The 14,300-nt window shown below is 36.3% G+C and overlaps 1 protein-coding gene across 1 annotated transcript in view; it reads right to left on the reverse strand.

The window, feature by feature from the left end:
* Positions 1 to 3,123: 3,123 nt before the first annotated feature.
* Positions 3,124 to 14,300, reverse strand: part of LOC117297708 (serine/threonine-protein kinase STK11-like) — a 29,432-nt gene continuing 18,255 nt past the window's right edge. The window contains exons 4-9 of the mRNA XM_033780858.1: positions 7,756 to 7,888; positions 6,296 to 6,432; positions 5,689 to 5,816; positions 4,832 to 4,889; positions 4,344 to 4,558; positions 3,124 to 3,534 (exon numbers count right to left, since the gene is read on the reverse strand). Of these exons, the coding sequence (XP_033636749.1) occupies positions 3,413 to 3,534; positions 4,344 to 4,558; positions 4,832 to 4,889; positions 5,689 to 5,816; positions 6,296 to 6,432; positions 7,756 to 7,888 (793 nt within the window). The 3' untranslated portion in view covers positions 3,124 to 3,412. The remainder of the gene's footprint in view (positions 3,535 to 4,343; positions 4,559 to 4,831; positions 4,890 to 5,688; positions 5,817 to 6,295; positions 6,433 to 7,755; positions 7,889 to 14,300) is intronic.

Raw genomic sequence — 14,300 nt, forward strand, 5'->3', positions numbered from 1 at the left:
TGCATACTGGAATATTTCAATACATCAAACTTCTCTGTTCAAATATTTTGAAGAAACTTAGCTTCAAGGAAGATCATTAGACACCATTCCTAAGATTTCAGTATTTTTCTCTGAGCGAACATGAACATTGAGTAATAAGAGACTGTCTATTTATCCATCATCTTTGGGGAAAAATGGGCCTTTTTTATTTGTTTGTCTTCGAGTAGTAATCACAGGTTTAAGGAATAAGCCATTTTTTGTGAGTTAGATTTGAAAACATCCCCTACAATCACTTGTCTAGTCACAAGTTAGTCTCTGGGTATATTGTAAATGTATTTTGTTTTGTAATGTTATGGCAAATAAAATAGTAATAATAACAATAATGACAGTTGCTTTGTCAAATGGTTCTGGAAAGCCTTAGCTCTCACCAGATGAGCAACCCTGGGGCCGATTTCACAAAGTAGTCAAAGTAACATTCATCACAAGACAAAATTAATTATTATTAAGTATTACCACAGTTCACTACAGTGATTTGTTTTGTGAAGAAACACAACTTTAAGCGACATTAACTTTAATCTATAACTCGCAAATAGCTTATTCCTCCAATGTAACACTTTAATGATCATATTAAACAAAACCTTCCCCAAAATATGATGACCACTATCTTTGTAATCTTTCAGATTCAAAAAGTCAAACGTAATGTCTCTGATCACAATATATGTACTATACTGACAAGCTATATAAACTGGGTGCATGTATGTCAAAGGTATATTCAATAACTTTTTAACATTTCAAAAATGCTTTATATAAAACCAAAAATAGTTAACTCTGTTATTTTACACCTATTTATAACAGGTGGTACCAATCAATTTAATCATATAGGACTACGTCTCAACACATATTAAATCCGACACAACAACAAAATTTACCATTATTTACACCAATACACTGCTCATTGAAAAATGCACATATACCACTTTTTTTTAAACTGTACACTCACAAACCTTTTTACAAAAATTCCCATAAATGGAAATGCACACAACTGTTTAACTTTTTCACCTTTAAAGGGCATCACGTCAATTTGTAAAAATCAAAAAGCAACTTTTTTCTTTATAAGTATATACACTTTTTTTCTCCTTTATACAATGTACATTTATATATCAACTTTACATCTATCCGAAAAACAGGTAATTTCATGCGTCTTATTTGTACAAAATGTATAAGTTTATAGTTGAGTATTTCTTTAGTAAACGTTTTCAAAACAAAACTGCAAGTGTGGACTACTCTCTTTACTTTATCCGTTACGAAGACCAAGTTCACATCAAGAATACGGCTGTAGTTGTTGGCCACAGCAACAATGTTGAAGAAGAGACCTTTAAGCTCTCGAACCCTAGTCGTAGCCAAAACCATTGAATTAGACATGGCTTAACAGAGCCTCAGCAATAGACCAATCAAACAAGCAACCCCCCCCCCCAATAGAGCTGACCAATTACAACCTCCAACACCAACCCAGGCCCCCACAGGTCCTACATGTTCAAATGGACCTGTGGCATGGGGCAGAGCAAGACGATAAGTCGTATGAGATAGGCTTCTTGATGGACAGTTGCTATGGTGAAGGGGGAGGGGGGTGGGGGCAATAGATGTTCTATTTAGGGCTCTCATCCATTCTGAGCTGTGAGAAATATGGCTGCTGAGTTCTTAGTGATTCTTATTAGTCATTTCTAAAGGAGCACATCTGGAACCCTATTTCAAAGAAATGCTACCCCCCCCCCCCCTCACATTCAAGTGTAGGACTGAAACAATTGGAGGGGAGGGGTGCTTTAAATCTGAGCCTGGTTTACACTTGAAGTGACTATCAAAACAATTCAATATCAAAATTGAGATTCAATGCAAAATAATGGCATAATTTGGGCACAGTTAAACTTTGGCTTATCCTTCATGGATTTAAGGCCATTTTTGAAACCTTTGATATGGTTTTTGCTCTGGTAGGCCCAATTATACTGTTTGAAGCCCCATGACAAAAGCATTGCAGGAGCCATAGCCAGAGCCAAAGCCATGGTTTCAAAAGAGGGCCTCTGACTTTGTCTTGAAGTCAAAGTATAAACCACACCCTATCTGAGTAGCGCATATTGGTTGAGAAACTTCATCCTTTGCACTCTACCATTTGGTCACAGAGTCTTAACAAAAATAATAATGCTGAAATTCTTTTTAAACAAAAAATCACAACATCGGTCTGCATAAGTTTCAGGTAGCTTAACAAAATTAAATAAAAAATCCTACAAAATAACCTCTCATTTAAGCTTTCCAAATACTGTTTCTTCACGACCGAAACTTTATACTGTGACAATTGTCAAGTAAATATTCCAACAATTAAAGCAAAGACCTTAGGAGTTTAAAAAAAAAGTTGTTGCTTCACACTCGTGTATCAATGAAAATGTATACTCTGCGTCAATTTGGGTAAGTATTTCTGGCAATGGTGTGTCTTCTGCCTTAAAAGAAATGTCTTTGCACTTGGCTTCAACATGGTCGCTCAACTCTAAGCCAGCCCAGCAGAGATAAAGCCACAGCCAGGGATTATAAAAATGACCCTGGCTATTAGTTGATCCAACCAGTAGAAGTTTCATCAACAACCTTCCATGGTGTTTCAAAAACACCTGGGTCATTATTTTCACATAAAAAAAAGGACGCAATCAAATTTCATTGAGTAAGTACTGTTCTAGACCTCCTTTCCCTAGATATATCTTAGGTGAATTGGGGCAATACATAAAAGATGTCAACCTTTATCACAATCTATTTTTTTTTTTTTTTTGCTTACCAAATTTGTCACTTAGGCACATACATTGGACCTGTGGCTAAAGGCAGAGGACACCTTAGTAGTTCTCAAAGACCAGTATTCTCACTTGGTGTATCCCAACATATTCAAAAAATAACAATTGAATTGTCATCGAAGTTACAAGAGAATGATGAAATAAAAAACACCCTTGTTGCATAAATTTGTGTGTTTTCAGATGCCTTTACAAAAGGCTTCAGGCCTGAAGTCTTTCACTATTTGTGTGAGAAATTACCTCTTTCTCAAAAACTCTGTTACTTCAGAGGGAGCCATTTCGCACAATGTTTTCTACTATCAAGAGCTCTCTTCTGCTCCTTACCAAGAAAGTTTTTGTGCTAAAAACTATTTTGAGTAATTACCAATAGTGTCCAGTGCCTCAAGTTCAATAATGCATGCAACTTTTTTTGCTCAGTTGCAAGAAGCAAAGAAACATCACTTTGAATAAAACTACTTTAGTATGATTCTTTGTCGATATTTTGATGTAGATGCTCTGGGTGATATTTTCAATCCAGCGTTGATGTTTTGAAAGGGAAAACAATGCCCTTCCACTCAGCTGTTGATGATAAGGCAGAAGGTTTCTTTAAGCTCTAGTTGGCTGGTTGTCTACATCTGCTTGCATGAAGTACTCAACTTCCTTGGTTTCCGTGATGATTTCTTCTTCTTTTCGGCCACTTCTACGACTGGTTCGGGCTCCGGTATTCTAGTGATTTCTTCTTGAAGTAATTCTGATTACAGAAAAAACAAAAACAAGGTGACTTGATAAATAAATAAAGGGAAGCATTCTTGATGTGGAAATTAATTTTTCTTAATTCTTTTTATTTATGGAATTTCATTTTATATAACTATTTTTAACGAAAGGAACTAAGTACTGTAAAATTAAGATTTAAAATTGGCTTATTTCATAACCCTTCAAAATAGTCTGTGCTGCACTGTATCTTGAGAGCTATTTATGTAAAAAGCACTTGAATTGAAAGACTGAGTTTATGACAATGTGAATTAGAAACCAGTAATTAAATTAACTGCAAGGGAAGCCATTAGCCAACCAAGACTGATTTTTAAGTAAGTAATTGCCTTTTGTGTTTGGCTTGACAGGACTGGTAGCTGTATGCATTAACAACAACACGATAACTGCTATGTACAGGTTGGAATAAAGCCTTTAAGTGCAAACTATTCAAGGCATAATTTTTATCAAGACACATTGTGAAAATAAAAGTGGAAATTTCACTGAAAGACATACACCATTTTTGAGATACTGGTTTAATAAACGATCTCATGTCTTTATATTTCTATTCTTGTCTTATTTCTATAAACATTATAGTCCTGGACGATACTTTGTTCTTGCAAAGGGTGAGAGAGTTCGTAAAGGACACCTCTTTAAGGTATATTCGTACTGGACATTTCCAGGTGCATGGAGGCAATGACCAGGGGGCATGGAGGCATTGGTCAGGGGGCATGGAGGCATTGGTCAGGGGGCATGGGCGCTCACTTAGACTACAAAAGAGAATCAGATAACTCAAAATGTCTGCTCACGTACCTGGTTCAACTGGGTCTTCAATATACCTCTGACCATCGTCAAGTCCCTCCCCATAGCTACCATCCTCTGACATCGTTGGGTCTTCGGATACCGTTGGATCAAACATATCTACTAGGTACGGTAACGAGGTCATCCGTCGGAGTGGATCATCACTGTCAGGGAGAGGGGGAAGGGAAACCTCTTCACCTTCCTTTGGGTAGTTCTTCTGAACCCATCTATCACAATGAAAACAAATCAGACGAATTACTTCAATGTTAATCAAATCAATAAGAAGATTCTCTTGCTTGTGAAAAAAACAAATCATCCAAATTACTTCAAAGGTATTGTTTGGACTTCAAGAACTAATCAGCATTTGTTTATGCACACTAATTGAAAATAATTATAAATACTACTCATTATTTCTAAATAACAGGCACTCCAAGCTAAACATGAAATAAAACTGTTTGACAACAAAGTTTATTTTCAATGGATGACATCTTGATACTTACTTGTGATTTTTTACTTCTTGTGTATCAAGTCTCTCATCTGGGTTAGCTTTCAACATCCCTGTAAAAGAATAAAAACAAGAATAATAAAACACTTAACTCTGCATATGAAATGCCTTACATCCATGATTGGATCTCATGGAACTGAACAAATTAAAACAGCCCCAATCAAAAGGAGTAAATAGTCAAAGAGCATAGCATTACAAGATTACATAGAATATTAAACCAAATAAATAAACTATACACCGCAAAAGATTTAAACATTAGGAAAATTATTAAATCATAAAATGAAACATTTGAAATTGTTCAAAAGAGTCCTAAATGGAGGTAATAAAAACATCAACATAAAAATATACAGCTATTAAAACATTTAAAAAGCTAGATCATTATTAGAAAGTGCAAAGAATGACATATAAAGGTCTATACAGTGAACACATTAATAATTAAACAAGAGACTTATGTACTTAGTTACAAGCACGATTACATAAAGAAACTAAGAAGCATTGAAATGGCTTCCTAGTGGTGATCCATTTACTGAAGAAAGCTGTTCAGTGCCGTCTCAGTTGTAATAAGATGTAAAATATCATATTTCACTGCGCCCAAGTTAGCCTGATGCCACCTGGCATGCACACTTATCTCTCTCTCTATCGTAGAGATAGGTTTAAGTTATAAACCCCTATACCAAGTATTTATGAATGGTAGATAAACCTTGCAAGCCTGCTATATGTGATGTTGTTCATTTTTTTAAAACTGTTTATGTGTAATTTTCTTATTGCATTTTTACTGTTACGCGCCTTCGAACAGGCTGGCTCTAGAGAAAGCACAATATAAACTCAATAAACTATAATTATTATTCTTACCACTGAGTAGATCAGCCAGTAGCGGTGATACCCCCTGCGGCATAGTGAACTCCCCCTTCCCAATGTTCTCAAACAATCTGTAGATATTGTCTCCTTCAAATGGGAATGTACCTGTCGTGATGTTGAATCTGCAGAGGATACAAACAACATGAGGTGAAATTAGAAAATTTGCACAAGCTCATTGTAGGATTTGAAACTTTGCATAGTGGAAGTATAACTGAAGCATGGTTCTCACTCTTGCGAATGCGAAAGCGATACGAACTTTGACCTCACAAATTCGCAACAAATAATTCGCAGCAGTTGACTCCTGCGAAACAATTTCTGCAAAGACAACCATGTGATGTCCAAATTTGTATCGCATTCGCAGGAAGTAGGAACCAGGCTTAAGAGAGGTTTGTGGTAACACCATGTGAATATCCCTTTTTGAGTAGTGGTGATTCTAAAAAGAACCGGTGGTTAACGACTTGACGTTTCGTTCAGTATGCTCTGATCATCTGCAGGAGAAGAATCAGAGCATTCTGATCAGAACGTTGACCCTGCCAAAAATGCCGGAATGAAAGCAAAATCAGCCGAGGAATCTCAATTAATTTAAAAAGATGGAACTTACAACGTCACTCCAGATGACCAGACATCTACTTTAAAACCTGAAAAGCATTCCAGTCCGTTAGCGATCTCTGGAGGCTGGAAGGCCGGTGAGCCTTGACTTGTCCGACACGTGTCATCCTTGGTGTAAAGGTCAAGTAACTGAATCAAGAAAAGGTACAAGAAAGTTGAGATGTTTTTTAGTACATTTGCAATCATAAGTAGGAATGAGTATCAAAGCAATCGTAAGTACAAATGAGTACCAAAGAAAAAGCTGAATCAAGAAAAGGTACAAGAAAGTAGAGATGTTGTTAGTGCATGTAACATTTGCAATCATAAGTAGAAATAAGCATCAAAGAAAAAGCTTCAATAAAAGCCTTCAATACCAATGAATAAGAGGCCTTTCTCAAAACCTTGGCTTGGGCTCCGGCTCCATCTGCTTATGTACCACGGCATGCAAAAGACACTCTGCTCAAGAAAAATGTATATATATATAGGCCTGACAAGGTTTCCACTACGTCTGCTGAACGCAGAGCCCAACCTGGAGATAAAGCCCAAGCCAAGGTTTGAGAAAGGCCCCTGATGTAAACAACGGCCTGATGAGCCATATTGGCTCCAAACAGACTTGACTTTTTCAGACAGAGCCAAAGCCAAAGTTGTGCTTTGAGTAAAAGCAGTGATCTTAAAAACAAATTGAGGGGTTCCACTTGAAAATTCAGAGCATCCGGAAAGAGCATACTCAACAGTCATACCTGCAGTGACTACAGATGTCAAAAAGCAACATCAACCTTCTTGTCGCCAGAGGGCGTTATTCATGAGTGTGGCCTGTCCTCCTTGAACGAGTCTTATTGTCAACAAATTGGTGAAGTGGATACTGAACATTTGCCCACTACCCTGGAGTAAGGGTGGAGGGTTTTTGGCTTGTGTAGAGAATCACACATTATGCAGCAAGCTGATTTATTGAAGGCAATGTGAAAGCATATTGAATCAAGTTGATGTTGTATGAAATCAACCCGAAGTAGAACTGTGTAGCTTAAGACATGGATCCAAGCTAGTAGCACCCATAAAAAATTCTAAATTATCTAAAAATATCTATAAAAAAGTCTAATATCCAATCTCCTTGAGACTGTTCCCCCTGCCACTTTGTTGTAACAAATTGGAAAGCCTCTCAAATCCTGACTATTTTTATTTTTTCACAAAAATTCGGATTTTAAGAACAACAATCCCCCTCCTCCCCCCCCCCCTAACAAAAAATTAATTCTTGAGACTTGTTCTCCACTGGATGTGCATTGGAAGAACTTAGGGCAGTTTTTATATTCAATCCAATGTTTCATTGTCAATAAAATGGATATTTTCTTTTTTGAACATGCTCATACTAACAGTTAGAATATTTGTAAAATTATAATATAACAAATTATGCTGAATGAAAATTTACACTACATCCACTCTTTTTTGTTTTCTTTTTCAGAATTGTGTTTCTTTTACCTCTGCTACTCCGAGATCTGATATTTTGAGAATTCCTGAAGTAGTGAGTAGTAGATTGCTAGGTTTGATGTCTTTGTGGATGATCCCTTGACTGTGAATGTACTCCAAGCCATTGGCAAGCTGTACAAAATACCTGAAAGCATACAAAAACGACATTTAGTTGGCAAGCTTCTTAAAGATTTCTAACTACTGTCTCATTAACGTTTATATGGGGATGTCTCATTACTTCCAGGTAACCTAGCCAAGAGCTCATTCCAAAAGTAAAATTTGTCAGAAACACAATCAATTTGAAGAAAACAGCGAGTGAAGACTTTTCTTTCTTCTGATTGCTAAAATAGAAACCAAAACATGAATTTAAACAACTCAGACCTCCTCAGGGCTACTTGTTCAAGCCGCTCTGTATCGAGAATCAACCAAATTGTCTATTAATTTAACAAATTCTGGGGTCTATTCAATTAAAGAAACACAGTATTTCTAAGTGGCCAGCACATTTATAGAAATTGGAGAAGAAAAAAAGAGTACACACTAGGAGCGATTTTGTGTAATGGTGAAATCGTTCCCAGACGCAGAAACATAGCCAGCCAGTCTCACTATGAGTCTCGATTCTAGAACAGTCAACCCAAAACAATGTAAGGGAAAACCGCCATCGGATGGGATTGATCTATCTCCAGGAAAACACATTACCATGGCAACCTCATCAGATTTACAAATAAATCATCACTTATGGCCCTTAATAATGTATCAAAACCCAAAACAATGTAAGTGAAAAGCGTCATCGGACGGGATTGATCTGTCTCCAGGATAACACATTACCATGGCAACCTCATCATCAGATTTACAAATAAATCGTCACTTATGGCCCTAATTAATGTATCAAAACCCGAAACACTGTAAGGGAACACCGTCATCGGATGGGATTGATCTGTCTCCAGGATAGCACATTACCATGGCAACCACATCAGATTTACAGATAATTCTTCACTTATGGGCCTAACTAATGTATCGTTTTCAGCAAATGGAGCAGCTTACTGCTATCATTTATCTTAATTTACAAATTCTACTACTAAAGGTTTTAGGTACTTTTTGTATGACACAAAACATAATGTTGACAGCATCAAATTTAATCTTACATGGTTTTACTGATAGAAAAAAGCTTCCCTTAAAATATTACTTATTGAGAAGCTGTAGTTTTCGAGAAGAAACAATGCCACAAAACAATTTTCGTCTCAGGAGACAATAGTTATTTCAGCATATACAACGTATTTGCACGACTCTCCTGAAAACATCGCTCTGTAAATTTAACTTTTTTTCAAAAAAAGCTGAAAGTTCTTCAGGTAAATTGTATTAAATAGGCCTACATGTTACATCTGAAATCACAGTGAGTAGGGAAATAAGTGTCAATGCCAAAAAACTTGATCTACAAAAGGTGTCAAAATCCTTTAATCAATGCTGCATAAACCATCCTCATGTTTGTCTCAATCAAAAGAATAGAATTCATGTTTTCTTCTATAATCAAATCATGAAATCAGCACTCCCCAGTTTCTTGTTCAGAAATAACAATATGCAGTTAAAGGCAGTATAAAAAAAATTAGTATAAAAAAAATTGTGAGAAACGGCTCCCTCTGAAGTGACGTATTTTTTGAGAAAGAAGTAATTTTCCACGAATTTGATTTCGAGACATTAGATTTAGAATTTGAGGTCTCGAAATCAAGCATCTGAAAGCACAAAACTTTGTGTGACCATGACAAGATGTTTGTTTCTTTCATATTATCTCGCAACTTCGACGACAAATTCAGCTCAAGTTTTCACAGGTTTGTTATTTTATGCATATGTTGAGATACACCAAGTGAGTAGACTGGTCTTTGACAATTACCAATAGTGTCCAGGGTCTTTAATATCTTCTATTTTTCTTAAGAACAATTGGATTGGAATGAATTTTGTTAGTTTAAAATCCGGGGATGAAATCACCGCTTCCATGTTTCTCAAACTGCAAACAAAGTAGTAGGCAGTTATTTCTTTTTCATTTAAATGATGAAATCGCTGGCCTGAAATTGAATGTTTTCAATAGAAGAAGTGGATGATCATTTGTCTTTACACTCGTCCAATGTCAGTCAAACATATTTAACAAACAGTAATTAACCACTGATAAAAACCTGAATAAATAAATTAAACGATAAAGGTCAACCCAGAGCAAGTCAATAGTAAACATGGACTTTGAAAGCTAGGGGAAAATCTAAAGATAGGTGCCCCGATAAGCATTGTGTAAACAACTCTATTTTATAAACATTAGATTTATTTTACCCAGCACTTTGCATATTTGGCGTGATCTGGGCCGATAGCTGCTAGTAGTACCAGTGTAGACCTTTCTCTTTGGTATATTACTTACTTAATTAATTACTTATGACAAGGCATCCCTTGGCCTCCTTCGATAACCTTCCCCAGACTATTATTATTAATAATATTGCTAAATACAAGCCTGGAGCTCCATTCATTCTTCTTGCTAATGCGAATGTCATACAAATGTTTGATTCACATGGCTGTTTTCGCAACAAATGTTTCGCAGGAGATGAGCACAAGTTGTGAATTTGTGACGTCAAAACTCGTATCGGATTTGGATTCTCAGGAAGTATGAACCAAGCTTAATAGCTTGTTCTTGTGATGGCAATAAAGTTTTTCCCTTTAATACAAATTTCTACTGGATTATTGGATTATTTAAGACATTGAGCAGGTGCATGAGTGCGATTACTTCCATTACCTCCAGAGAGAATCAGGTGATTAAACATTCTAAATTATAGCCCTACACACCAATGTTTCCAACTCCAAAGGCAGACATAATGACCTGTGTACAAGTGCAATTGCTTTTTCTCTGCACTCCTTAGCACTCATTCAAAATCAAAGTGTATTTTGAACAGTTTTGAGAATATATAATTTTGTTCACAGCAGGACAATGATTGACCTTTTATTGGACCATGTAATAAATCGACAATCAGCCAACCTAATCCTGCAATCTGGCACAAATACAACAGAAAATGAGCAGTTTGTGGGATGAATGCTATTGGCTAAAAAGTTTCAATTTTTTTTACATTATTTCTAAAAAAAAACAAAGCCTTTCAGTGAAACGTATTTCAGGGAGAAGTTTAACAACTTGAACATCTTTATGCTATCAAAGTAGGATTATGTGTGATTTATATTTTCAATCTTCCAATATTTTCAAGTCCATTTGCGTTGGGCTTTGGGGATCAGTTGGGACCTTGTTTTGTTTTTAAATTTGTGTCACTGCCTCCTGTTTTTATGGTGTTTTATGGGTGTTGTTTTTTACCAGGTTGTACACATCTTAAGATGACAGATTTTATTCCTTTGTATAACCTTGACAGCCCCTGTCCAACTTGTAATCATTGTGTATAATATGTTTAAAGATTTAAAATAAATAAAATACATAATAAATTATATTGAGCACACCCTTTATGCGCTGTATAAATTTTACTTATGATGATTATTATTAATTCACCCTAGAAACACTATTAGGCACAACAGGCGATTCTTCCATTTAAACACTGGGAAGTGCAGTTCCTTTAATTCAAAGGTCATAGGGTGGGGGCCAATGAAATAACTTCCTTTTTATATTGGATTCTGAAAAAACATCCGGGCTAAAAACAAAACAACATCCACAAAACTACCTTGTAAAGACCCTGGACACAATTTTCACCTTCGTTCTAATAGGGTCAAAGTTAACACCAGAGTCCATATTGATTGTTGAGTACTGCTGGCCAAGGTGGATGATTTGTTGACATAACACTAAAAAAGTTGTTGGCTCTCTTCAATTAACTGACTCTTGAAAATGTAGAACACGCAGGACACAAACATTTGTACTTTTGTTCTGTCCCATGATATTTGGTCCTTGGAAAAAAGTAGGAAACATTTTGTTTAGTTAAAAGGGCTTGGTTACATCATAGAGCTACATGTAGGTGGTTGCATCATAAAGGGCAAGCTTACTAAACCATGTACACAATGTCTCATGGTCCGCTGAACCAGATTACAGGACCAGGACCAGAACCAAAATGAGAAGAATAAAACCTACATACTGCACACAGTTTAAAGGGTGGCTGCAGTGGTTTTTTAAAATTCATTTTAATGATTAAACATGACTTTTTAAACCTGAAATATTTTTTCTATTTTTTATTAAATGCGCAAGTATTTTTTAAATGGTTTTCAAGAGATTAGGGGAACCCACCCCACCCCTAAAAGGGAGCCTTCATTTGCATAAACGTGACGTCATGTCGGTAACCCGAGCCGTCGGGCCCCCTGGCTGTGTGCATATAGAGAAGTGTGCACTGTGTGGCCTGGTACCTAGGCGCGTGTAGTTAGGGACCAGACTCTTTTTGCCGACGATATGTTTGAACTCCCGACGTGACGTTGATGGTAAGGGGGCGGTAACAATCCACAAAAGGGGGGGGCATGACTTATTAGCTAATTACGCAAGTCAGGTATGTCGGGAACAAACAAAACACATTTTCTTGATGTTCAATACATTATCAGAAATAAATAACAGCAAAATTAACTGTTTTATTTTAATTCACTGCAGCATCCCTTTAACATTATTTGCTGGAACAAACACTTCGTGGGCGAGTATACTTCAATATTCAGAAAATGGGTTTGTTCAACTGGGCATAATGACTGCAGTTAAAAGTTTGTGCGAACATGGGTGTAACATGTAGCTGAAAGAATGCAGCAATGCATGAATAGCTACGTGTGTACCATTCCTATAGCTAGGCCTTAGAAGAAATAGTTTGGGCTGTTACACTCCGAGGGTTACATGCTCAAGGCTAACTTCCAAAAGTTTTGAGTTTCTCGCAAACATATTTTGCAGGGGTCTGGTTTTACACATCTTTAGACGACAGTTTTGTTACCTTTTTCTTTTTAACCTACAATTCAAACTGATAATGGTTGAAGCACTGATGTTTTTTTTTAAGCGGAGTGTACGTTTATAAGTTTTTATTCAAATCAATATTGTTAAGTTACTGCCAACAATCATTTGCAAAGGCAGTTAAAGTTTTTTTGAATGTTTTCAGCGTATACAGGGTTGTTGTGCTTAGATTAAATTTACTTTGGTTAGTGGATGATTTGAGTTCCTTAAAAAGCACACTGGTTTACCTGAATATACAACATGCTTGGTATTTAATAAAAATATATATTAGCATAAAAACTTACTTGGTACAAGCAACAGGGAGCTGTTGATAGTATAAAACATTGTGAGTAACAACTCCCTCTGAAGTAACATAATTTTTGAGAAAGAGGTAATTTGAGAAAGGCTCCAGTCCTGAGCCTGAAGCCTTGCTCAGGAATCTGAAAGCTTTCAAATTTGTGCAACAAGGTGTTTTTTCTTTCATTATTCTCTTGCAACTTCGATGATCAATTGAGTCCAAATTTCACAGATTTTATGCATGTTGGGATAATCAAGTGAGAATACTGGTCTTAGACAATTACCAAAGATGTCCACTGCCAATTCTAAGTTCATAAACCTGTTGAGGTAGGCGTATTACCAGTACATTCCCGGCTGAGTGCCGAGTGTGGACCCAAACATTCCACAGCGGAATTATGAAGGACTGGAATGTGTCAACCTTTAATGTTTACGCAATGCCTCCCAAGAGCTGACATTGTTCATGAATTACACACCACGACAAGACAAGACATTGTACACGTAGTACACGCAGATGGATTTATAAATAGATGGGAGCAACTTTCAACTTTGACGTTGACTTTATGGAGTGGCCTTTAATGGCTCAATCTGTGCTAATTGTTAAGGTTACTGAAGGGAAGTGGTGTATACAAACTCATTAGAAATTCATCTGTCAAATCATACTACAAATGCTAACTGCTAATTTATTTATTTACCAGTATTTGATTTAATTTTTTTGTGGGAATGTTAGTGTTGAAGGTTTCGGCTGGCCGGTTCTTAACTTTGATTGACTGAAAGTATTACTGACAAGTATTATAGTTTGCAAATGCCAACTGCTAACTAATTGGTTTGTTCTAATTAAACAAAAAATTGTTCTGAATTTTGTATTCCTTGACTTACAATGAAAATAATTTGAAAAAGTCAGGAAAAAAAATCAAATCTTGTAGTATCGGTCAAACCTTTTTCTCATAGAAAAGACAACTGACGGTATTTTAAAGGAACACGTTGCCCTGGATTGGTCTAGTTGGTCCTTGAAAAGCGTTTGTAACCGTTTGTTATAAAATGCTCACGGTTAGACAGATGTTTTAAAAGTAGAATACAATGATCCACACACACATTTGCCTCAAAATTGTGTGGTTTTCCTTCTACTTTGCGAACTAACACGGTCGCCCAGCCATTTATCCATAAATGGCCGACCGTGTTTGTCGACGAGGTGAAACGAAAAACCACGCAATTTCGAGTGATACTTTTGTGGATCATTATATTCTACTTTTAAAATATCTTTCTATCATATGCATTTTATAACAAACGGTTACAAATGCTTTTCAAAGACAAACTTGACCGATCCAAGGCAACGTATTCCTTTAAC

Source organism: Asterias rubens, chromosome 12, assembly GCF_902459465.1.
Source record: "Asterias rubens chromosome 12, eAstRub1.3, whole genome shotgun sequence".
NCBI lineage: Eukaryota > Metazoa > Echinodermata > Asteroidea > Forcipulatida > Asteriidae > Asterias > Asterias rubens.